The sequence below is a fragment of the Bidens hawaiensis genome, unplaced genomic scaffold, assembly GCF_021521415.1.
Source record: "Bidens hawaiensis isolate Kalapana, Puna unplaced genomic scaffold, B.hawaiensis_p1.1 tig00066444_1, whole genome shotgun sequence".
Lineage (NCBI taxonomy): Eukaryota > Viridiplantae > Streptophyta > Magnoliopsida > Asterales > Asteraceae > Bidens > Bidens hawaiensis.
The window spans coordinates 55,708-81,239 of NW_027501826.1; the positions used below are offsets into that span (position 1 = coordinate 55,708).

A 25,532-nucleotide genomic window follows, 5' to 3' on the forward strand; every position below is an offset into this window, starting at 1 on the left:
CCTTAGTAGGTGATGGTCATTTCAAGTGTTTAAATTAATGAGTTTTTAAGCATATATATAGGAAAATGGTACTGTGGTCATGCTTATATGTTGCATCTCTAAACACATTAAAAAATATTTTGGAGCATTTTAAATGTTAATAGACGAAAGTAGGAGTGCTAGAAGCGCAACACGGGACGAAAGATTGAAGCGAACATAGGAAAGCAGCAAATGGTACGACGCCACTTTTGGCGTATTGGGTGCCGAAAGGCGTATTCCTAATTTTCCAATGGTGTACCCCAGAGTCCAATGGCATAATAAAGTGAACACCGGAGTCCTTAGTGCCATTTTTGGCATTTTGGACATCATTGGTCAAAAGCAAGGGCTTAAACAATAAAAATTTTTGTTTAACCATGTTTAAGTAGATGTTTTATCTCAATTCCACTTTGATAAAGAATCATCAATTTCGTGACAATTGGAAGGAAAAAATAAGAATTGAAGGGATGTATTAATCTATTGTTCTACTTATTTAAGACATAAATTCTTGTAATCTTTTGGATTAGTTGAACTTGTGTCTTGTCTAATGTTATGTGAACTACTGGTCCCATTCACTTAGCCATGACTCATTCAACATGCACGTAGACTAGTTTGTTTGAGATATTAGTCATTTTGTTTAATTGTTAGTTATCTTTTAAAGTAGTGGGGTAGTTAGTGCCTTAGTGGTATCCGTAAGTTTGTTTTCTCTTTGCCTATAAATGGCTTTTTATGTTTCCTTTGAATGTATGAATGAAAATATGTTGATTGAACGATCAAGTCTCTTTCAAAACCTATGAATTCTAATCTGATTTCTATCTATTTTTTTGGACCATTTGATTAACGATTAGGTTCGTATTGGTGGTATCAGAGCTGCCGTGATCCCCCCGGACTTATGGTTGCTTAAACTCTATCTGGAACTGAGTTCCATCAATGGGTGAATGAATCCATTGTGAGACTTGAGTTCAAGTTGCAAACCATCCTCAATGAGCTACACTCAATCCAAAACATGTGGGAAACCAAACCCACCCAACCAGCTTCCGCCGTACCACCACAACTTGCTTCTGATCCGCAACCAAAAACCGTTTCCGCGACTACAATGCCAACACCAACCACTACGGCCTCACCACCAACACCAGTTTTTGCTCCCAAGCCACAACCGGTTTCCACCTCCGCACTAGCAACACTATTCCCGAGAATAACCACACCACCACCCGCAGTGCTATTGGTTCCTAAACTCATACCCGTGGTTATACCACAAGCCCAGTTGGACCCGCAAGACTCACCTTGAAGAGGAACGTCTGCGCAGAAACCAACTGAATCCGCAGGACCAACCATGCTCAGAGACGTGACGTCCTTACGCGCAGTACGCAAGCTGTTGCCGCATGAAATGCCTCCCAATGGTGAAGGACTCCGCCTGTCCCCGCAGCCTCGGATACAAGCCATCAGGGAAGGCCACCCGCGCAGCAAGGCTACACGCACAAGGCACTTAGCTCTCAATCACTCAGTGTCACCTGAAGGAATGAGCAAAGCCGGGAACATTCCCGCACAAGGGCGGGAGGGGGAATACTCCCGCCCAAATAAGCCAGTCCGTACGATACAGGAAGATCTTCTGTACTGTACCTGACGAGGTATGGGAAAAAGATCTGACTAAAGATACGACAGCTTATTGACACAGTATGGCGAGCAGCATGCTCCTGTACTGTGTCACTATTAGCCGCTGCCTACTCACCAACTACTGCCATACCACGTGCGTAGCCGGCAGTTGGTGGAAAAGGAATAGTACACAGCAGGCCTGGTCACTATCAGCCGCTGCCTACCCACCAACTAACAGCAGGGCACGTGCGTAGGCCACTGTTGGTGGAACAGGAACACTGTTGCAGCCGGCCACACCTCCTTGGAAACCTACCTTCGGCTATAAATACCACAAATGGTATGACCATCTCATCTTATCTTGTATCATCATATTATACCTGATATCTGCTCTAGCAATCTCTTAATATACACTTATATTTAAAGAGCAATCTAGTCTGATTCTCATGCCGGAGGGTGGTCACAAGGAGGAACCCCCCCCCCTTCTCAGTGACAAGCTCACGGTGTCTGTTTTGCAGGTTATCAGAAGAACCATCTTCTCAGGGTCTAACCCCTCGTGGGAAACATCTACCTAACCCCCAGGTTACCAGTAATCTGCCCGGGGTCCGGTCAGGTTTCTTCATTGGCGCCAACCGTGGGACAAAGCTAGAACATTTTTCTCCAGTTTTTTCAAACTTCTAAGATGGTTAAAGAAACTCCGGTAACCACAACCCCAGCTACTGGGGGGAATACCGGCAGCACAGTTTTTACAAACACTACCCCGGCTACCCAAGCCGGGGCAAGTGAAGTAAATTTTACGAACACTACCCCAGTTACCCAAGCTGGGGCAAGTGCAGTAAATAATCGCTCACTGGGATTCACTGATACCCAGTTTCAGAAACGAACAAGACTCCCCAGCCAAACACTCGATGAAGTTAAGGCATGGGCGGAGGCACGTCAGAGGGAATTCCAAGCTGAGTTGGACGAACGCTTGCGTTCCGTCCAACAGGCTGACGAATTCGAAGATTACTTGGATGACTCGGAGGAATCCGACTCCGACGCGAACCCTCGCCATAGGGCAAAAGGGAAGCGTAAGGAAACGGATTCCCAACCGAGAAGGCATTTTGGACAAGCCTTCAAACCAAAAAGCACAGGTGGAAGTCCACGAGACTTCACCAAACATTCAGACCAAACGTTGCAAATGCGGGAACGTCCAAATTTGCAAGGGACATTGCAGAAGCAATTGCCCCAAAAAGTGCCAAACAAATGTCCAACATAGGCACATATGATGGTATATCTGATCCAGACGATCATTTGAACAGGTTCATAGCGGGGGCAACCGTCAGTAGTTGGACGGAACCTACATGGTGTTACATGTTCCAAATGACACTGGTCGGGGCTGCTAGAGCGTGGTTCGATCGTCTACCGGTCAACCACATCTACGACTGGGCAGACTTCCAACAGAAGTTTAGCCAACACTTTAGCCAGCAAAGAAAGTATACCGAGGAGCAATGGACAATCCTCAAGTGCATTCGAGAAAAAGATGAATCTTTGCTAGACTTCATCACTCGCTTCAACTCGAAGAAGCTAAGTCTGGGTAACATTAGCGAAGATCTTGTTCGCGCTGCCTTTATTCAGGGCGCGAACGACCCAGAGCTCATCCGCACCCTAACGGGTAAAGATGGCATGCCATCCACATGGGATGCCATCATGACAGCAGCAAAACGCTTTGCGGAAACGGAGAAGCAACTGGGTAGAGATCTCCCACAGAGCACAAACCTCTACACCCAGAAAACAAGGGAAGACAACATCCTTACCGCCCGATTAAACAAAAAGCGGAAGCTAGGCATTTGGCAGTCAAGGGTAAACTTTGACACCTCATCCGGCTTGCAAAATTGGTTAGGCGGAAGGGATAACGTACAGCCAAATAAGAACAGATGGACGCCGCTCACCAAAAGCATCACCGAGATATTCGCCACCGAGGAGCTCCCATGGCCAAAGCCTCAAATAATCCGACATCGTCACAATGCTGATCGGAGTAAATACTGTGACTTTCACAGGACAAAAGGCCACAACACCGAAGAATGCATAGACGTAAAGGACATGGTCGAGGCATTCGTCAGAGATGGGACGCTCGCGCACCTCGTGGCGCAATGAACGCTGAGCAGGCTGATGCGTGTAGAACCCCAGCTGGGGGAACACGAATAAAATTCCAGCTTCAATGTGGAGACTACATGCTGCGTAAAGAACGAGATCCCGAACCAGGTGCGTATCGGCTCGATGGCACTCCCATCCCAACAACATGGAAGGGAGCTCATTTACACAGTTTGCATGTAAATCAATTCCAAATTTGTAAAGAAAAGGCCAAGAGCCACTTCTAATGGAAACGATTCTCCTTAAAACATTGACGCTGATGATTTTACATTTTTATGAACTATCAACACGGATATGCCGGTTTTCACCGCATAATTACGTGAAGTCGTTGCGTGGGGAAGGCGGCAAAACCCGCATAAACCCAAAAAACGACAAACCTTCACGCGGGTCAGTTGAAGGGGAAAAGTTCAGTTATCCCACTAAATGAAAGTGCCGGTCTATCCGCATGAATCATGAAAAAGGGAACTGAACACTAACCTATTGACAACCGCGCGTCGAACGGTTAATTTATTCAAAACGGATATGCCGGTTTTCACCGCATAATTACGTGAAGTCGTTGCGTGGGGAAGGCGGCAAAACCCGCATAAACCCAAAAAACGACAAACCTTCACGCAGGTCAGTTGAAGGGGAAAAGTTCAGTTATCCCACTAAATGAAAGTGCCGGTCTATCCGCATGCATCATGAAAAAGGGAACTGAACACTAACCTATTGACAACCGCGCGTCGAACGGTTAATTTATTCAACACGGATATGCCGGTTTTCACCGCATAATTACGTGAAGTCGTTGCGTGGGGAAGGCGGCAAAACCCGCATAAACCCAAAAAACGACAAACCTTCACGCAGGTCAGTTGAAGGGGAAAAGTTCAGTTATCCCACTAAATGAGAGTGCCGGTCTATCCGCATGAATCATGAAAAAGGGAACTGAACACTAGCCTATTGACAACCGCGCGTCGAACGGTTAATTTATTCAACACGGATATGCCGGTTTTCACCGCATAAATACATGGAAAGTCGTTGCGTGGGGAAGGCGGCAAAACCCGCATAAACCCAAAAAACGACAAACCATCACGCAGGTCAGTTGAAGGGGAAAAGTTCAGTCCTCCCATTAAATGAAAGTGCAGGTCTATCCGCATGAATCATGAAAAAGGGAACTGAACACTAACCTATTGACAACCGCGCGTCGAACTGTTCAAAACAGAATTTCTAACAAAAGGATGAGGAAAACCTACACGCAGGTCAGATATGGGTAAAGTTTTGCCATCCTACTAAGTGCAAGTGACGGTTCTACCCTCACAATCACGAAAGAGGAAGCAAAACTTCACACCTATTATCTACCACGTTCAAAGGTTAACTTATCCTCAAAGGATGAGGAAAACCTACACGCAGGTCAGATATGGGTAAAGTTTAGCCATCCTACTAAGTGCAAGTGACGGTTCTACTCGCACAATCACGAAAGAGGAAGCAAAACTTCACACCTATTATCTACCACGTTCAAAGGTTAACTTATCCTCAAAGGATGAGGAAAACCTACACGCAGGTCAGATATGGGTAAAGTTTAGCCATCCTACTAAGTGCAAGTGACGGTTCTACCCGCACAATCACGAAAGAGGAAGCAAAACTTCACACCTATTTACCACGTTCAAAGGTTAACTTATCCTCAAAGGATGAGGAAAACCTACACGCAGGTCAGATATGGGTAAAGTTTAGCCATCCTACTAAGTGCAAGTGACGGTTATACCCGCACAATCACGAAAGAGGAAGCAAAACTTCACACCTATTATCTACCACGTTCAAAGGTTAACTTATCCTCAAAGGATGAGGAAAACCTACACGCAGGTCAGATATGGGTAAAGTTTAGCCATCCTACTAAGTGCAAGTGACGGTCCTACCCGCACAATCACGAAAGAGGAAGCAAAACTTCACACCTATTTACCACGTTCAAAGGTTAACTTATCCTCAAAAGATGAGGAAAACCTACACGCAGGTCAGATGGTAAAGTTTAGCCATCCTACTACGTGCAAGTGACGGTCCTACCCGCACAATCACGGAAGAGGAAGCAAAACTTCACACCTATCTACCACGTTCAAAGGTTAACTTATTCTAAACACTTGGAAAATTGCTAATTTAAACTAAAGTATGCAAGTCATACAACGTTTACAAAGCAAGGAACCCAACGAAAGTAGCGGTCTTACCCGCAAAAAGATTTATATTTCATAAATATTCATTACAAGAATGGCCGGGTAACTACCCGCCTAAAAGAAAATAAATCTATACAAGCTAAATCTATCCTAGCAGTGGGAAGGGATCTTCAGGATCAGGCTTCAGGGCCACTTCCACTTGGACCAGCACCATCAGTAGATCGTGGCAGTTCAAGGAAAGCTTTAAGGATAGCTAACCCATCATCAGCAGCAGCAACTTGATTGACCTTCTCCACCACCGGATGCGGGAAGGCGGCGTACTGATTCACTGCTTTGTCGTAAACAGCTTCAGTATCAACATTGTACAAAGGGAAGTTGGAAGGCGGGATGCCTTTCTCAACGAACCCTAGACCAAGCAGGAAGCCGACCTTTTCCCCATCCTCGTGAGAAGCGTTGAGGCCTGCGCTCATAGCATCATCATAAGAGGTCTCTGAGAAGACCCGATGCACAACCTACAAGAAAATATACAAGTGTCAAAACCTTTTCTATTTACAAAGAAAAGCGTAAAGACATGAAAAACATACCTGAGACAACGCTTCTCGAAGAAGCCATTCCTTGGCAACCAGAGCCTCTTGGAGGGCAGCTTGAGCTTCGTTACGGGCGCGTTCGGCTTCACTCTTGTTGAGGTTGGCAAGCAACACTTCTTTAGCCGCAGCCTCTTCGACGCCCTTTAGCTTCCGCTCAGTATGGTCAAGCACCCCCCTCTGGTCCAAGATCTCCTGGAGCTTTTTGGCGTCTTCCATCGCCAAGGCATCATGAGCCTGCTGGAGAGCCTCTAATTTGGCTTTAAGTTCTTCATTCTCCACGCGTAGAGGCTCAGCAACAGATTCAGCCTTGGTGGCCCTCTCGGTTGCGTTCCTTGCAGTTTCCTTAGCCAGCCGAAGCTGTTCATTAACAGCTTGGGCAGCCTTGGAACGGGCCTCGAGTCGTGCCTGAACTTCAACCTCGAGGGCCTTGAAGGCCTTCTCCTTTTCCGCGGCTACGGCGGAAAGCCTTTGGTTCTCCTCCCGGATAGCCCGCGCCTGAGCCACTTCTTTAAGGCGAGCTGCTTTTAACTTGTCGTTTTCACGACAAAGCTGCTCGACGCGCGGCTGCATCCGAGCAGGAGAACCCGAAGCTCATTGGTTAGCCTACCCTCCTGGTAGCTAGCCATGGCTTCCCTTAACGCACCACTGGGAGCAGCGTGATGAGCCCATTCCACGCACTCCACAGGGGTGCGAAGGGTTGTTCCTCGGCGAATGTTCCATCGTGGAACATACACTTCATTGGAATCCGACACTGCAAAAAACATAAAGCAGTTAGGAAAAGATGATAAGAAAAAATATGAAAAGGGCCAAAAGAACCCTACGCACCTGTAGGGTCAATTACAAGCCGATAGCCGCCGAACCACCCATCACCTGAACCCAACAGAAATCCATCCAAAAGGTCAGGCAGATGGGAAGGTGGCAGAGATTGGCGAGAAGCCCCACGCGTACCTGATGGATCGGCCGTCGTCGCCGATGGCGGGGGCATGGTAGCAGCCGCCGCGGTTGCCGCCGCGGAATCTGCAGCAATAGTAACCGCCGGCTCGGTGAAGGATGCTGTAAAAATAGCACTCACAGCCGGCGGTGACGTCATCTCAGCTGGAACAGTCGGCTCAAAGGAGTGAGCAACTGAACCAGCGGAAGCAGGCGCCTGGGTTGACGCCTCAGGTAGGCTGACCAAGCCTACCGTCATTGGCGGAGAGGTACTCCTCTGCGCTCCACCCTGGAATGCGTCAACATCCACGCCTGCGTAAAGAAGATAAGTGCTAAAACGATATTAAACTATGAAGATAAAAGCTAAAGGAAGTTGTACTTACGGGTTTTCTTGAGCCTAAAGGTACGGAGAGGCGGGGACGAACCCGATGGAGCCGGCCTCTTTGCGCCGGTCACCGTCGTCTTCTTGGGCTCTCCGGAGGTGACAATCACAGCCTCCGGAGCGGTGGTCTTATCACCACCGGGATTCCCCGCCACCTCTTCGCTCTCGGTCTCCGAATCAGACCGAGGCGCTGGATCGGCAGTGGAGGCCACCTTCTCCTTCCCCTTCCCGCCGGCAGCCTTCTTCTTCCGCACCAACGGAGGACCATCTGCGGATTCCTCATCAGAACATACGATTAGAGGAATTCCAGCAGAGGTTTCAACATTGAGGGGTCGAGGGTCGACTAGCGCCTTACCTGGCCGACGGGCGCTAAGGATCTCATGGCCTTGCGGATAGACCTCCACTAACCGATCCGCCGTTTGTTCCAGGATGGGCAACTCGTTCTCGTCCAGAGCACGAGTACCCATCCGAGCGGGACCGTCAGCCTCCCGCGGGTTCAGGAGCGACTGCAAGTCGTTCCCCTCTGAAATAAACAAGAAGTTAGAAGAAATTTCTAAAGCAATAAAAAAGAAACGAAGCATACCGTAAGGAACAGAGTTCGAACCGTATTCGAGGACGATTGGGATCTTTTGCGCATCGGCAGCCTTCCACACCCGGCTCATCCCCAGCATCACCATCCCTGAATCCGCAAACCGGTAAACCGGAGATTGGACCCGAGATATCTTCGCAAACCATTCCGCCTCCTGGTAGTTGGACGCGTGAAGGCTGGGAAGTGCTTGCCCGTTCTTGAATTTCATGGCAATGGGGATGGCGCGAGCGGATATGAAGAAGAACTCCCGCTTCCACGAGCGAAGACTGCGCTCGGTCGCGCAGATCTTTAAACCCTTAATCCGGGTTGTCAACGTGTACCACCCCTGGATGCACCTCCAAGTGTAAAAGGTCATCAGGCGGTCAACGTAGGGCTCAACGCCCAAAATCCGGCACACCCACTCGAAGTGGCGAATCTTGGCGATCGCCATGGGGTGCAACTCGGTCAAATGGACACCGTGCCTCTCAAGGACACGGTAGACAAACTTTGTCAATGGGAACCTAAGATTCCCATAAACAAAGAATACAGCATAAACCCCGATCTTGCCTCTGGGGGCATCGTACACCGTCTGGTGGGGTTCAGGAAACTCATGCTCAAGAGACTCGAGCATGAACTTCCTGACGACGTACCGATACAGATCGCCAGGCAGAGCACACTGGCACTCGCCAGCAGTACTCTTGTCATCGACTGCAGAATCGAGATCACGAGACATCTTGTAAAAAAAGAAGAAAACGATTTCGGGAGAATGCTTGCCTGAAAAGGTGAGTATTCGCCGGAAATCGCAAAGAAGATGAAGAGAAGAATGAAAGTGTGGATTACAAAGAGCCCTCCACCCCTTTATATACTAATCGCAATTAATGCGATGAAATTAATGCGGAAGAGAGAGAAAACGAAGGTGCAATGAAACTATGACACGTGGCAAAAAGCAAGCTGGCAACAGCTGTTGACAGGACGCATACCATTAATTTCGCGGCCACGCGCCCGAAAAATCGCGCCCACGGGCCTGAAAAAGCGTCTGGAATGACCATGTACTGTCACGTCACCATAACTTCCTGCACGATCTGACACAGTCAGAAGAAACCGTCGCACGACGTTTCAGAGGTTTGGACTGTTCTTATCCTTCCACCAACTCTTCGAATTTCAAAATTCAAAATTCAAAAAGATTAAAAAGTAAGCGGGAAAATACCCCTTACATTGGCAAACAAGTAACCGTAAGACGGATGCGGGTACAGTGTTAAGGCAAAACACTTCACATACCTAGCACCCGCAGGGAATTGAAGCCAAGAAAACCTTGGCAAACAAGTAACCGTAAGACGGATGCGGGTACAGTGTTAAGGCAAAACCCTTCACATACCTAGCACCCGCAGGGAATTGAAGCCAAGTAAACCTTGGCGAACAAGTAATCGTAAGACGGATGCGGGTACAGTGTTAAGGCAAAACCCTTCACATACCTAGCACCCGCAGGGAATTGAAGCCAAGTATACCCCGACAACCAAGTAACTATAAGACGGGTGCGGGTACAGTGTAAAGGCAAAACCCTTCACATACCTAGCACCCGCAGGGAATTGACGCCAGGAATACATTGGAAGTAAAGTAACCGTAAGACGAGCGCAGGTACAGTGTTAAGGCAAAACCCTTCACATACCTAGCGCTCCGCTGGGAATTGAAACCAAGAAGGATCTTCTGGGCAATGCTTGCGGAAACGGAAATAACATCCCCGCATAGCGGGAAAGTCGAGAACTACGTTGTTTGAAGCTCCAGGATGGAATTGGTGGTTTTAACATAATTGATCACTATGTTCAAAACTACCAAAACCTCATGGAGAATCCACACAAGTAGGACTCAACGCTCCTGACTTGCGAGGAGGTTACAGACCTACCCGCATCATACCAAAAGACCAAGCAGGAAACTCGGGAATTTCTTCAAGTGACAAGGACTTCCGCGGGAGGAATCCCCATGGAAAACCTTAAAAAACCCTTTTCAAAACCCTTTCCTTAAGTCCAAAAGTTCACCTCACTTTATTAAACACTCATGAGAAGAACATTGGACTGGGGGGACTTGAAGAGGTAGGTCCCAGCAGAGCCCAGTTGGACCGCAAGACTCACCTTGAAGAGGAACGTCTGCGCAGAAACCAACTGGATCCGCAGGACCAACCATGCTCAGAGACGTGACGTCCTTACGCGCATTACGCAAGCTGTTCCCGCAGGAAATGCCTCCCAATGGTGAAGGACTCCGCCTGTCCCCGCAGCCTCGGATACAAGCCATCAGGGAAGGCCACCCGCGCAGCAAGGCTACACGCACAAGGCACTTAGCTCTCAATCACTCAGTGTCACCTGAAGGAATGAGCAACGCCGGGAACAATCCCGCACATGGGCGGGAGGGGGAATACTCCCGCCCAAATAAGCCAGTCCGTACGATACAGGAAGATCTTCTGTACTGTACCTGACGAGGTATGGGAAAAAGATCTGACTAAAGATACGACAGCTTATTGACACAGTATGGCGAGCAGCATGCTCCTGTACTGTGTCACTATTAGCCGCTGCCTACTCACCAACTACTGCCATACCACGTGCGTAGCCGGCAGTTGGTGGAAAAGGAATAGTACACAGCAGGCCTGGTCACTATCAGCCGCTGCCTACCCACCAACTAACAGCAGGGCACGTGCGTAGGCCACTGTTGGTGGAACAGGAACACTGTTGCAGCCGGCCACACCTCCTTGGAAACCTACCTTCGGCTATAAATACCACAAATGGTATGACCATCTCATCTTATCTTGTATCATCATATTATACCTGATATCTGCTCTAGCAATCTCTTAATATACACTTATTTTTAAAGAGCAATCTAGTGTGATTCTCATGCCGGAGGGTGGTCACAAGGAGGAACCCCCCCCCCCCTTCTTAGTGACAAGCTCACGGTGTCTGTTTTGCAGGTTATCAGAAGAACCATCTTCTCAGGGTCTAACCCCTCGTGGGAAACATCTACCTAACCCCCAGGTTACCAGTAATCTGCCCGGGGTCCGGTCAGTGTTTCTTCACATACCCGTGGTTATACCACAAGCCCCCCAAACCCATATCCCATTACCACCCGTTTCCGTTCTCGAATTATTACCTGCATCAAACACGGTCCCACCATTTGATCATGACAACGGAACTCACTCCTGCTAAACAAAGCATTAGCAGAAGGCATAGCTAATGAACGTGAATGGCACCCTCCATGGCACCCTGTTGAGACTGCTACAAATGCCACTAACTGGAACGAGTGGCGGCCTCCTTGGTATATGTTGGAGATTTCATCCTCGAGGACAAGGATAGTTTGAGCAGTGGGGATTGTTATGTGCCGAACTACTGGTCCCATTCACTTAGCCATGACTCATTCAACATGCACGTGAACTTGTTTGTTTGAGATATTAGTCATTTTGTTTAATTGTTAGTTATCTTTTAAAGTAGTGGGGTAGTTAGTTGAAGAAACACTAACCGGACCCCGGACAGATTACTGGTAACCTGGGGGTTAGATAGATGTTTCCCACGAGGGGTTGGACCCTGAGAAGATGGTTCTTCTGATAACCTGCAAAACAGACACCGTGAGCTCGTCACTGAGAAGGGGGGGGGTTCCTCCTTGTGACCACCCTCCGGCGTGAGAATCAGACTAGATTGCTCTTTAAATATAAAAGTATATTAAGAGATTGCTAGAGCAGATATCAGGTATAATATATGATGATAATGTGATAAGATATGATAAGATGAGATGGTCATTCCATTTGTGGTATTTATAGCCGAAGGTAGGTTTCCAAGGAGGTATGGCCGGCTGCAACAGTGTTCCTGTTCCACCAACAGTAGCCTACGCACGTGCCCTGCTGGTAGTTGGTGGGTAGGTAGCGGCTGATAGCGACCAGGCCTGCTGTATACTATTCCTTTTCTACCAACTGCCGGCTACGCACGTGGTATGACAATAGTTGGTGAGTAGGCAGCGGCTAATAGTGACATACAGTGTAGGAGCATGCTGCTCGCCATACTGTTGTCCATAAGCTGTCGTATCTTTAGTCAGATCTTTTTCCCATACCTCGTCAGGTACAGTACAGAAGATCTTCCCGTATCGTACGGACTGGCTTATTTGGGCGGGAGTATTCCCCCTCCCACCCTTATGCGGGATTGTTCCCGGCTTCGCTCATTCCTTCAGGTGACACTGAATGATTGAGAGCTAAGTACCTTGTGCGTGTAGCCTTGCTGCGCGGGTGGCCTTCCCTAATGGCTTGTATCCGAGGCTGCGGGGACAGGCGGAGTCCTTCACCATTGGGAGGCATTTCCTGCGGGACCAGCTTGCGTACTGCGCGTAAGGACGTCACGTCTCTGAGCATGGTTGGTCCTGCGGATCCAGTTGGTTTCTGCGCAGACGTCCCTGTTTAAGGTGAGTCTTGCGGGTCCAACTGGGCTCTGCTGGGACCTACCTCTTCAAGTCCCCCCAGTCCAATGTTCTTCTCATGCGTGTTTAATAAAGTGAGGTGAACTTTTGGACTTAAGCAAAGGGTTTTGAAAAGGGTTTTTTAAGGTTTTCCATGGGGATTCTTCCCGCGGAAGTCCTTGTCACTTGCAGAAATTCCCGAGTTTCCTGCTTGGTCTTTGGGTATGATGCGGGTAGGTCTGTAACCTCCTCGCAAGTCAGGAGCGTTGAGTCCCACTTGTGTGGACTCTCCATGAGGTTTTGGTAGTTTTGAACATAGTGATCAATTATGTTAAAACCACCAATTCCATCCTGGAGCTTCAAACAACGTAGTTCTCGACGTTCCCGCTATGCGGGGATGTTATTTCAGTTTCCGCAAGCATTGCCCAGAAGATCCTTCTTGGTTTCAATTCCCAGCGGAGCGCTAGGTATGTGAAGGGTTTTGCCTTAACACTGTACCAGCGCTCGTCTTACGGTTACTTTACTTCCAATGTATTCCTGGCGTCAATTCCCTGCGGGTGCAAGGTATGTGAAGGGTTTTGCCTTTACACTGTACCCGCACCCGTCTTATAGTTACTTGGTTGCCGAGGAATATTTGGCTTCAATTCCCTGCGGGTGCTAGGTATGTGAAGGGTTTTGCCTTTACACTGTATCCGCATCCGTCTTACGGTTACTTGTTCGCCAAAATTTACTTGGCTTCAATTCCCTGCGGGTGCTAGGTATGTGAAGGGTTTTGCCTTTACACTGTACCCGCATTCGTCTTACGGTTACTTGTTTGCCAAGGTTTTTCTTGGCTTCAATTCCCTGCGGGTGCTAGGTACGTGAAGGGTTTTGCCTTTACACTGTACCCGCATTCGTCTTACGGTTACTTGTTTACCAAGGTTTTACTTGGCTTCAATTCCCTGCGGGTGCTAGGTACGTGAAGGGTTTTGCCTTTACACTGTACCCGCATCCGTCTTACGGTTACTTGTTTGCCAAGGTAAGGGGTATTTTCCCGCTTACTTTTTAATATTTTCAAAATTTGAATTTTGAAATTCGAAAGGTTGGTGGAAAGATAGGAACAGTCCAAATCTCTGAAACGTCGTGCGACGGTTTCTTCTGACTGTGTCAGGACGTGCAGGAAGTTATGGTGACGTGATAGTACATGGTCATTCCAGACGCTTTTCAGGCGCGTGGGCGCGATTATTTGGGCGCGTGGCCGCGAAATTAATGGTACGCGTCCTGTCAACAGCTGTTGCCAGCTTGCTTTTTGCCACGTGTCATAGTTTCATTGCACCTTCGATTTCTCTCTCCTCCGCATTAAATTCACCGCATTAATTGCGATTACTATATAAAGGGGGAGAGGGTTCTTTGTAATCCACACTTTCACCCTTCTCTTCTTCTTTAGCGATTTCCGGCAAATACTCCCCTTTTCAGGCAAGCATTTTCCCGAAATCGTTTTCTTCTCTCTGCAATATGTCTTCCCATGATGCTGAAGCTGTAGCCGACGATAGGAGTACTGCTGGCGAGTGCCAGTGTGCTCTACCTGTCGATCAGTACCAGTATGTCGTCAGGAAATTCATGCTTGAGTCTCTTGAGCCTGAGTTTCCTGAACCCCACCAGACTGTGTACGATGCCCCTAGTGGCAAGATCGGGGTATATGCTGCATTCTTTGTTTATGGGAACCTTAGGTTCCCATTGACAAAGTTTATGTACCGTGTCCTGGAGAGGCACGGTGTGCACCTAACCGAGTTGCATCCGATGGCGATTGCCAAGATCCGGCACTTCGAGTGGGTGTGCCGGATTCTGGGTATTGAGCCCTATGTGGACCGCCTGATGACCTTCTATACTTGGAGGTGCATCCAGGGGTGGTACACCCTGACAACCCGTATTAAGGGTTTGAAGATCTGAGTTACCGAGCGCAGTCTCCGATCGTGGAAGCGGGAGTTCTTCTACGTTTCTGCCCGCGCCATCCCCATTGCCATGAAGTTTAAGAAGGGGCAAGCGCTTCCGAGCCTTCATGCTTCCAGCTACCAGGAGGCGGAATGGTTCGCGAAGATATCCCGGGTCCAATCTCCGGTTTACCGGTTTGCGGAGTCCGGGATGGTGATGCTGGGGAGGAGCCGAGTATGGAAGGATGCGTCCCGGTTTCCCATCCTTCTCGAATACGGTTTGAACTCTATTCCTTATGGTATGTCTTGTCTTTCTTGCTGATATGAGTTTGTCTTCTAACTGTTTCTTTTCAGAGGGGAACGATTTGGAGTCGCTCCTGTACCCGCGGGAAGCAGACGGTCCCGTGCGGGTGGGCACTCGTGCTCTAGACGAGAATGAGTTGCCCATCCTGGAGCAAACGGCGGATCGGTTTGTGGAGGTCTATCCGCTGGGCCACGAGATCCTGAGCCAACGGCGGCCAGGTAAGGCGATACTCTATCCTCAACCCCTCAATGCTGTACCCGCTGCTGGAATCCCTGACATCCTGTCTTCTTCTGAGGAATCCGCAGATGGTCCTCCGCTGGTGCGGAAGAGGAAGGCTGCCGGTGGGAAAGGGAAGAAGGTGGCCTCCACAGCTGATCCGGTGCTCCTATCTGACACCGAGTCAGATAGTGAAGAGGTGGCGGGGAACCCCGGTGGTGAGAAGACCACTGTTCCGGAGGCTACGACTGTTACCTCCGGAGAACCATTGACGACGACGGTGACCGGCATCAAGAGACCGGCTCCATCGGGCTCGTCCCCGCCCGTCCGTACGTTCAGGCTCAAGAAAACCCGTAAGTACAAACATCCTTGTTTTTGTAGATTTATCATACTTCATAAATTTATTGTTAACACTTATCTTCTTGTGCAGGCGTGGATGTTGACGCATTCCAGGGTAGAGCGCAGAGGAGTACCTCTCCGCCGATGACGGTAGGCTCGGTCAGCCTACCTGAGGCGACGACCCAGGCGCCTGCGCCTGCTTCCGCTGGATTAGTTGCTCAGTCCCTTGAGCCGACTGTTCCAGCCGAGATGACGTCACCGCCGGTGGTAAGTGCGATTTTTACAGCATCTTTCGCCGAGCCGGCGGTTACGATTGCTGCGGATTCTGCGGCAGCGACTGCGGCGGCTGCCACCATGCCCCCGCCACCGGCATCGACGGCCGGCCCATCAGGTACGCATGGGAGTACTCGCCACTCTTTGCCACCTTCCCATCTGCCTGACCTTTTGGATGGGTTTCCTTTGGGTTCAGGTGATGGGTTCGGCGGCTATCGGCCTGTTATAGACCCTACAGGTGCGTAGGGTTCCTTTGGCCCTTTTTCACTTATATTTTTTATCATCTTTTCCTAACTGCTTTTTTGTTTTTTGCAGTGTCGGATTCCAATGAAGTGTATGTTCCGCGATGGAACATACGCCGAGGAACAACCCTTCGTACCCCTGTGGAGTGCGTGGAATGGGCTCGCCACGCTGCTCCCCATGGTGCGTTGGGGGAAGCCATGGCTAGCTACCAGGAGGGTAGGCTAACCAATGAGCTTCGGGTTCTCCAGGCCCGGATGCAGCCGCGCGTCGAGCTGCTTTGTCGTGAAAACGACAAGTTAAAAGCAGCTCGCGCCAAGGAAGTATCTCAAGCGCGGGCTCTTCGGGAGGAGAACCAAAAGTTGGCCGCAGCTGCTGCGGAGAAGGAGAAGGCCTTCAAGGCCCTCGAGGTTGAGGTTCAAGCGCGACTCGAGGCCCGCTCCAAGGCTGCCCAAGCTGTTAACGAACAGTTTCGGCTGGCTAAGGAGACTGCGAGGAACGCAACCGAGAGGGCCACCAAGGCTGAAGCCGTTGCTGAGCCTTTACGCGTGGAGAACGAGGAGCTCAAGGCCAAATTAGAGGCTCTCCAACGTGCTCATGATGCCTTGGCGATGGAGGATGTGTTGGTGCATGTTTTGTGGCCGTCGCTTGGCGAATAGTTTAGAATGTTTATGTTGTATGCTGTACACCTAGGTAGTGCTTCACGCTGAAAGTGATCCATTTGAAAGAGCATTTTCAAATGGATACTCATTCGATCGAATGAGTTTCTGATTCGATCGAATGAGTCTGCCATTCGATCGAATAGGACTCATTCGATCGAATGAGTCCTGACCGAATGGCAGCGGGTATAAATACCAGCTTTCAGGCGTGAACAGGTAAGAGTTGAGGACATTGTCTTCTCTCGTCTTCTGAGTGTAGAGGTTTGTGCTCTGTGGGAGATCTCTACCCAGTTGCTTCTCCGTTTCCGCATAGCGTTTTGCTGCTGTCATGATGGCATCCCATGTGGATGGCATGCCATCTTTACCCGTTAGGGTGCGGATGAGCTCTGGGTCATGCGCGCCCTGGATGAAGGCAGCGCGAACAAGATCTTCGCTGATATTGCCCAAATTTAGCTTCTTTGAGTTGAAGCGAGTGATGAAGTTTGGCAGAGATTCATCTTCTTCTCGTATGCATTTGAGGATTGTCCATTGCTCCTCGGTATACTTCCGTTGCTGGCTGAAGTGTTGGCTAAACTTCTGCTGGAAGTCTGCCCAGTCGTAGATGTGGTTGACCGGTAGACGATCAAACCAAGCTCTAGCAGCCCCAACAAGCGTCATTTGGAACATGTAGCACCACGTGGGTTCCGTCCAATTGCTGACGGTTGCCCCCGCTATGAACCTGTTCAAATGATCGTCTGGATCAGATATACCGTCATATGTGCCTATGTTAGGCATTTGTTTGGCACTCTTTGGGGCGATTGCTTCCGCAATGTCCCTTGCAAATTTGGACGTTCCTGCATTTGCAACGTTTGGTCTGAACGTTTTGGAGAAGTCTCGTGGACTTCCACCTGTGCTTTTTGGTTTGAAGGCTTGTCCAAAATGCCTTTTCGGTTGGGATTCCATTTCCGTACGCTTCCCTTTTGCCCTATGGCGAGGGTTCGCGTCGGAGTCGGATTCCTCCGAGTCATCCTCCCAGTGTTCGAATTCGTCGGCCTGTTGTACGGAACGCAAGCGTTCGTCCAACTCAGCCTGGAATTCCTTTTGTCGTGCCTCCGACCATGCCTTAACTTCATCGAGAGTTTGGCGGGGGAGTCTTCGTTTCTCAACCTGGGTATCAGTGGATCCCAGTAGGCGATCATTTACTGCACTTGCCCCAGCATGAGTAACTGGGGTAGTGTTCGTAAAATTTACTTCACTTGCCCCGGCTTGGGTAACCGGGGTAGTGTTTGTAAAAACTGTGTTACCGGTATTCCCCCCAGTAGCTGGGGTTGTGGTTACCGGAATTTCTCTAACCATCTTCGTAGAAGTTTGAAAAAACTGGAGAAAAATGAAGTTCTAGCTTTATGCACGGATGGCGCCAATGAAGAAACACTAACCGGACCCCGGACAGATTACTGGTAACCTGGGGGTTAGATAGATGTTTCCCACGAGGGGTTGGACCCTGAGAAGATGGTTCTTCTGATAACTTGCAAAACAGACACCGTGAGCTCGTCACTGAGAGGGGGGGGTTCCTCCTTGTGACCACCCTCCGGCGTGAGAATCAGACTAGATTGTTCTTTAAATATAAAAATATATTAAGAGATTGCTAGAGCAGATATCAGGTATAATATATGATGATAATGTGATAAGATATGATAAGATGAGATGGTCATACCATTTGTGGTATTTATAGCCGAAGGTAGGTTTCCAAGGAGGTATGGCCGGCTGCAACAGTGTTCATGTTCCACCAACAGTAGCCTACGCACGTGCCCTGCTGGTAGTTGGTGGGTAGGTAGCGGCTGATAGCGACCAGGCCTGCTGTATACTATTCCTTTTCTACCAACTGCCGGCTACGCACGTGGTATGACAATAGTTGGTGAGTAGGCAGCGGCTAATAGTGACATACAGTGTAGGAGCATGCTGCTCGCCATACTGTTGTCCATAAGCTGTCGTATCTTTAGTCAGATCTTTTTCCCATACCTCGTCAGGTACAGTACAGAAGATCTTCCCGTATCGTACGGACTGGCTTATTTGGGCGGGAGTATTCCCCCTCCCGCCCTTATGCGGGATTGTTCCCGGCTTCGCTCATTCCTTCAGGTGACACTGAATGATTGAGAGCTAAGTGCCTTGTGCGTGTAGCCTTGCTGCACGGGTGGCCTTCCCTAATGGCTTGTATCCGAGGCTGCGGGGACAGGCGGAGTCCTTCACCATTGGGAGGCATTTCCTGCGGGACCAGCTTGCGTACTGCGCGTAAGGACGTCACGTCTCTGAGCATGGTTGGTCCTGCGGATCCAGTTGGTTTCTGCGCAGACGTCCCTGTTTAAGGTGAGTCTTGCGGGTCCAACTGGGCTCTGCTGGGACCTACCTCTTCAAATGCCACTAACTGGAACGAGTGGCGGCCTCCTTGGTATATGTTGGAGATTTCATCCTCGAGGACAAGGATAGTTTGAGCAGTGGGGATTGTTATGTGCCGAACTACTGGTCCCATTCACTTAGCCATGACTCATTCAACATGCACGTGAACTTGGTTGTTTGAGATATTAGTCATTTTGTTTAATTGTTAGTTATCTTTTAAAGTAGTGGGGTAGTTAGTGCTTTGGTGGTATCCGTAAGTTTGTTTTCTCTTTGCCTGTAAATGGCTTTTTATGTTTCCTTTAAAAGTATGAATGAAAATATATTGGTTGAATGATAAGTCTCTTTCAGAAACCTATGAATTCTAATTTGGTTTCTATCTATTTTCTTTGGACCCTTTGATTAACGATTAGGTTCGTATCATCTAATTGCATAAATCTTTTGTTGCATACAGTTTTCAGTTTATTTAATTAAAGGCTTTCTTACATCACTAACACTTGAAAATTAGTTTATTTTTTCTATTTCATTTGTGGTGGTTTATGTTATACAAGTTCATTGTTACATAAAAGTGTTAAGTCATCTTATTGAAAATTTTCTTTCATTATTCACATTTTTAATCGATTGTTGATTAGTTAAGATAATTCGACACCCTGATTGCTCTAATTAGTTAAGATGAATTATGATACACATATCTCTTATCCTTGAGTAGTCTTTCAAATTCGATTAGTAAGCCACATCATGTCTTAAGGAGTTATGTTTAACCATGTATATATGTATCTTAGACAAAAGATGACACGTGTGAGAATTTACGATTATGTGTTGACCAAGTAGAGACATGTTTGAGCAACTATTGATATGGTTGAACATTTTGTGCGCTAATGACTATGTGTTGACTAAATAGGATTTTGTCTCATCATGCTTGAAGAATTAGGCCCGTTTACCACTGCGTTTGTCGAATTCCGACTATATATGATTAATAATGGCACATTATAGCTACAATGCTTGACCAATTATGACTACTTATAGATTTTCTAATAATATAATAATAGTTAAGCCCATGGGGTATACTCTAATGCCAAAATATAAGTTAAAATTACATGGCAATTTAAATACACATTAAACCACTTCTCACTAATGTTAAGATTGTTAAAAGGCCTATGGATTATGCTTTTCACGGGTTAAAAGAAACAATATGCATTAATTATGTATTAATTACTAATTGATTTGTTATTAATTACGGATTAAACAATTTTCTTTGGTTGAGATGGCGTGAAAGAGAGAAAAATGAGTGATGTGATATTTATGTGAAATTAAAAGGGGTTAAAGTATACCTCATAACCTAAGAAGTAACCTTTTCTTTTGGTAATTAATTTGTGAAATCCGTAGGATTTTGAAATTTACTAGGACATGTGGGCAGTCAGCTACATATTTTCAACAAGAATTAAAGGTTTTATTTATTTTTAAATTTTGTTAAGATTTGTTGGTTATCATGACGGATTATTTTAAGTTCAATTTTAGCAAACAATTGTTGTTTTTAAAAGTTATTGAAGTTAACAAACCAAAATCATAACCAGACATTTATTTATCAAAGTTAGTATAATTAAGTTTAAAAAGTAAGTAATTTACTTATTTAACGCTTATTCCAGCGATATAAAAGTTCTTATTAAGGCTTTTCTTGCAAGAATCGGGTATGCACACTTTCTTGTAACTAACAGAAGGCTTTTCTTACCCGTGTCCAACGAGTCATGCATAGTAGTGTTATGACTCCAAGATCCGCAAACGTAGTTTTTAAAAGATTGGGTTTTGCAATTCAAAAAGAGGTAGTGGCGCAACTTGCTGCCCGCTTGCCTTCTGTTTCGATGTAATCATAAACTAAAATCATGATGAAAAAAAAAATAGGATAAAACTTTTCTTATAATTTTATACATTGATATCAACTTAAGGGTTACTTTTGACAAATGTCAAAAGTGAAAGGGTGTTTAGTGAGTTATATTACACCAAGCTCACACTATTTATACAACACATTCTGCTCTTCTTCTTACTCTTTCAAGAACAAACGCCAATAAACTCGGTCTATCGGCTTTGAATCTCTCAAGTATATGCCGACTCATTTCACCAAAATTTAACATATTAAGTTTTCTTATTTGCATTATATTTTCGGGCTTTTAGGGTTTATAAAAATGGTGAAGATGGCAAAGATCTGCAATGTCATTCATGAGTTGAAGCCCGTGTTGCTGATGGTAGCAGTTCAGATGGCGTTTGCCGGAGTTAATGTGCTTTATAAACTGGCGGCTAACGACGGCATGATCCTCCCAATTCTTGTCGCTTATCGGTTTATTTTCTCGACTGCATTCATTGTTCCTCTGGCACTTTTTGTTGAAAGGTCTGGATTCTCTCTCTCTTTATTCTGTTATTATACCTACAAATTTATATATGTATTCATTTCACAAGAAAATTAATTAATTCATATTCACTGTTCTTGCCATACCAATGAAATTAAGCAATTCACAAAGAATAAAACATCTGAAAATATATATGTGAAACTAAAATTGAAAATATATGTGAAGATATGTGTGATATACATATAATATAATATATAATAGTGATATCAAAATTGGATAAAAAAAGATGAACATAATGTGGTTGAAAAGTTACATATTTTTATGTTGTGCCTTGAAAGTTTTTTAACTTTTAAATTGCGTGATTGAAATGAGTTATAAAAGTTTCTTTATTCTTTACTTTCGTGTTTCCCATATTATAAAGCATAACAAAAGAACCATAAAAGGTATTTTGCTTGTTAGGTGATCTATAAAATTTACTAATTAATATAGTTCAGGAGTTCAGGCTGTTGATTAAATGTAGTGGAGATGGCCTACATGATATATATTCCATAATTATCTCCCAATTAAAAAGTAGGGAAAAAAACTATTACTAATATATATATTAGTGTTTTTTATTAAATCACCTAAAATACGTTTTATGGTTCTTTTGTTATGCTGGACGTTCTAAATTTGCTAATGGTCACAGGAAGAAAAGGCCTAACTTGACATGGATGATACTCTTGCAAGCTTTTTGTTGTGGCTTATTTGGGTATGCTTTTCTTTTTATACTATGTGCTTTATTAATTAATTTGGTTAATTAATATGTTTTTGTTTTTGTTATTAAAATACATAGAAAGTTATTTTGTGATTAGAATAAATTAGATATTAATTTGTAATAAAGAGTAAAACATAGTTCAGTTTATTTGTAATCAATAGAATGCAATATTATCTTTGTATTAATTAACAATAAATATTAAATCTGGAAGATATGAATATTGATATCGTACTAGATGTGACAAAGAGAAATTAAACGTATATTTTTGGAAAATAAAAAGTGGGTGCCCGCAAAACCGTGTTCATAAATAGAAAACTGTTACATGCTACGCTACGTGTTATGTTACGTGTAATATTAAAAAAATACTTGATTGTCACAGGATATTTAAAGTAATTTTTAAATCATTTTTATTGGAAAATATTTATTTGTATTTAAATTGTTGTTTAGGTAACTAATTTTACTATTGCAGAGGTTCATTAGCACAAAACCTTTACGTAAAAGCTTTATCGTTGACGTCAGCAACATTTGCTGCGGCGACCACCAATCTCATTCCAGCAATCACCTTCCTTCTAGCGGTCTGCTTCGGGTACTAAACTTTATTATGTATAGAAAAAAAACAATTTTAACAATATATAATATAGTATTATATTATTACATTATAAATCATTACTACTTAAATATATATATTTTTTTAGCAAACTTAAATACTAATAAGTAGTCATGTTCTGAAAAGAAAGCACAATTTTAACAATATAAATAATAGTATTGCATTACTATATAATAAATAATTATTACCTAAATACTAATAAGTTTTTTTTGGAACAAACTTAAATACTAATAAGTATAAGTACTCATAAGTTTCACAATGAGTATATATAATTAGTTAACATTAATTTTGAAGACTATTGATTAATAATATTAATTATGCTGATAAATTGTTATAATAAAAAATCTGTAAGATACATAAAAAAAAGTGTTATCTATCAATATTTAAATTATTATGATATGTGAAACTTTAAACCATTTTGCAAATTTGAAGAATTGTAATTTTTTTGAACTATTTCACAAATATGTTTATTATCAATTGAATTGGCGATAGATTTCTTAGAAAGCAGGCCTATCATAAATGTTTTAACAATTTATCAGTACGAGATTCCCAATGCTTTACAAGGTGATGTGACCAGCCACAAAACCTATAACCTACCTATATTATAAGAAACCTATTGCTTGACTATTAACGAATTTTTTTTAGAAGTGATGTTTATTGCAAACTACCTATCACAAGGGGTGTTAGGTATTGTTTTTAATCAAAAGAGGGGTTTTCGGGGTTAATATTGGCGAATAAGGGAATAACAGGGGTGTAGGAGAGATCATAATTCTAAACCACTTATTCGCCACTAGCAATGGCAAGTTAACTCTTATTCGCCACTAGCAATGACAATTAACTCTTGATATGACATAAAGCTTTTCATTCTTTTATTACTCTCTTATTCGCCAATACTAACTCCAAAAACCCCTCTTGTGATTAAAAATAATACCCAACACCCCTTGTGATTAAATGTTTGAAAATAGCTCCACTTCTAGAAAAAAATCACTATTAACACAATTAATATAAGAATTCCAAGTACCCTCAAGTGATAAACACATTACCTATGTTTTTTTTAAGTAACTTTGAATATTGAGTTCATTATGTTAACTTAATTTATGCTTGAAATACTTGAACAATCAGGATGGAAAGGTTGGGTTGGAAGACAAGCTCTGGTGCAGCAAAGATCATGGGAACAGCGTTCGGGGTTGGTGGGGCCATGTTATTGACCTTTTACAAGGGAGTTGACCTTAACTTGTGGAAAACCAATGTTAACCTTTTGCATGGTCAACATCATTCATCGCATGTTCAAAATTCAAGCAACATGGTCGTGGGCTCTTTATTGGCCATCGGTAGTTGCATAAGTTATTTCATTTGGTTAATCATTCAGGTAAGTTAAAGCTTGAAATAATATAGTTAATGTATATATATGTTGACCAATTAATGATTTACTATGTGATTTTCTTTGTGTGATGTTATTTGATCAGACAAATATGGTCAAAAGATACCCTTGTCCGTATTCTGTCACGGCTCTCACATCGACTATGGGTGCTATTCAAGCAGTGGTGTTCGGGTTATGCACCGAAAGAAATTGGGCCGACTGGAAGCTTGGTTGGAACATTAGACTTCTAACCGTGGCCTATTCGGTATGTCCCTTAATACTATCATTACGCTAAAGTACGAGTGTGTGAATCTCAAATACATATACTTTGTTAGGGGATGCTGGCATCTGGATTAATGTTTACATTCGTCGCATGCTGCGTGCAAATGAGAGGTCCACTATATGTATCGGCTTTCAATCCACTTTTGCTTGTTCTTGTGGCGATTGCGGGATCTTTGGTCTTGAATGAAAGCCTACACTTAGGAAGGTATGGGCATTTAAATATTCTCGTTTAATTTCACTAAACAATTTAAACTTGTATTAAATATTTGAGAAAGGGCTTCTTTATTCTTTTACAGTTTGTTGGGTGCAATCTTGATAATATTTGGACTCTATGCTGTATTATGGGGCAAAGGCAAAGAGGTAAAGAAGGTGGCTCAGTTGTGTCCAATACGAGAACCAAGCATTGGAACAGGTGAATCGGAACGCTCGAGTCTAGAAGTTGTTGGTGATAGTAATTCGAAACATTCAGGTGTACGAAGCTTAAATGGTGAATCGAGACATATTGAGGTGGTTGTGACGTGATCAAACTGAAAATATTTACATATTTGAAGAGCAATATATTGCTAGCTTAGGGGGTTGTATTAAGGCTAAGGTGGAGCCAAAACTCAAAATTTCGTATATTTATAAACAACAAAAATAGATGAGGTTTTAGTATTTACTACTGCTTAGGGCTATGTTCTGGTTTTGTTGTTCATCCATTGTTGCTGAAAAGGATTTATTTCTTTAAGATGATCATGAAAATCACTTTCTTTTGGTTTTTGATGACATGAAACGGTAATGGTAATATACTTTTATAGATATGATGTTTAACTAGCTAGGTGACATTTTTTTTTTGTCTCATATTAACTTTTAAGTCATTTAACTCGTGAAATTTAGATTTTTTGAACATCAAATTTTTTTTATCTCATGTTGTGTGTGGGACGTAAATCTAAGATCTCCTCTCAAACTGAGTATTTAAAGGCTTTGCCTTTTGTTAATGGAGCACCAACTCATTGGTTCGTGAAATTAATATGATTATATATTTCCATTCAACTTAACTTTCGCTATGCAAATAATGTTCAAATATAATCCACTTGTTAATGCATGGTTTTTGGGCCTACAAAATCTATTT

General features: G+C 44.7%; 1 protein-coding gene across 1 annotated transcript; it reads left to right on the forward strand.

Moving 5' to 3' along the window:
• The first annotated feature begins 21,044 nt into the window (after positions 1–21,044).
• Positions 21,045–24,943, forward strand: LOC143604755 (WAT1-related protein At1g25270-like). The gene is made up of 7 exons (XM_077081142.1): positions 21,045–21,459; positions 22,104–22,166; positions 22,642–22,758; positions 23,902–24,148; positions 24,246–24,404; positions 24,475–24,626; positions 24,718–24,943. The coding sequence occupies exons 1-7, from the start codon at positions 21,257–21,259 to the stop codon at positions 24,941–24,943; spliced, it is 1,167 nt and encodes a 388-aa protein (XP_076937257.1). The 5' UTR covers positions 21,045–21,256.
• Positions 24,944–25,532: the final 589 nt, after the last annotated feature.

What these genes read in the sequence shown, in the direction of transcription:
- LOC143604755 (XM_077081142.1), top strand. Translation starts at nt 21,257, where the DNA reads ATGGTGAAGATGGCAAAGATCTGCAATGTCATTCATGAGTTGAAGCCC. An exon ending in CTGGCACTTTTTGTTGAAAG is followed by an intron (nt 21,460 to 22,103) that starts GTCTGGATTCTC and finishes TAATGGTCACAG; the next exon opens with GAAGAAAAGGCCTAACTTGA. An exon ending in TTTTGTTGTGGCTTATTTGG is followed by an intron (nt 22,167 to 22,641) that starts GTATGCTTTTCT and finishes TTACTATTGCAG; the next exon opens with AGGTTCATTAGCACAAAACC.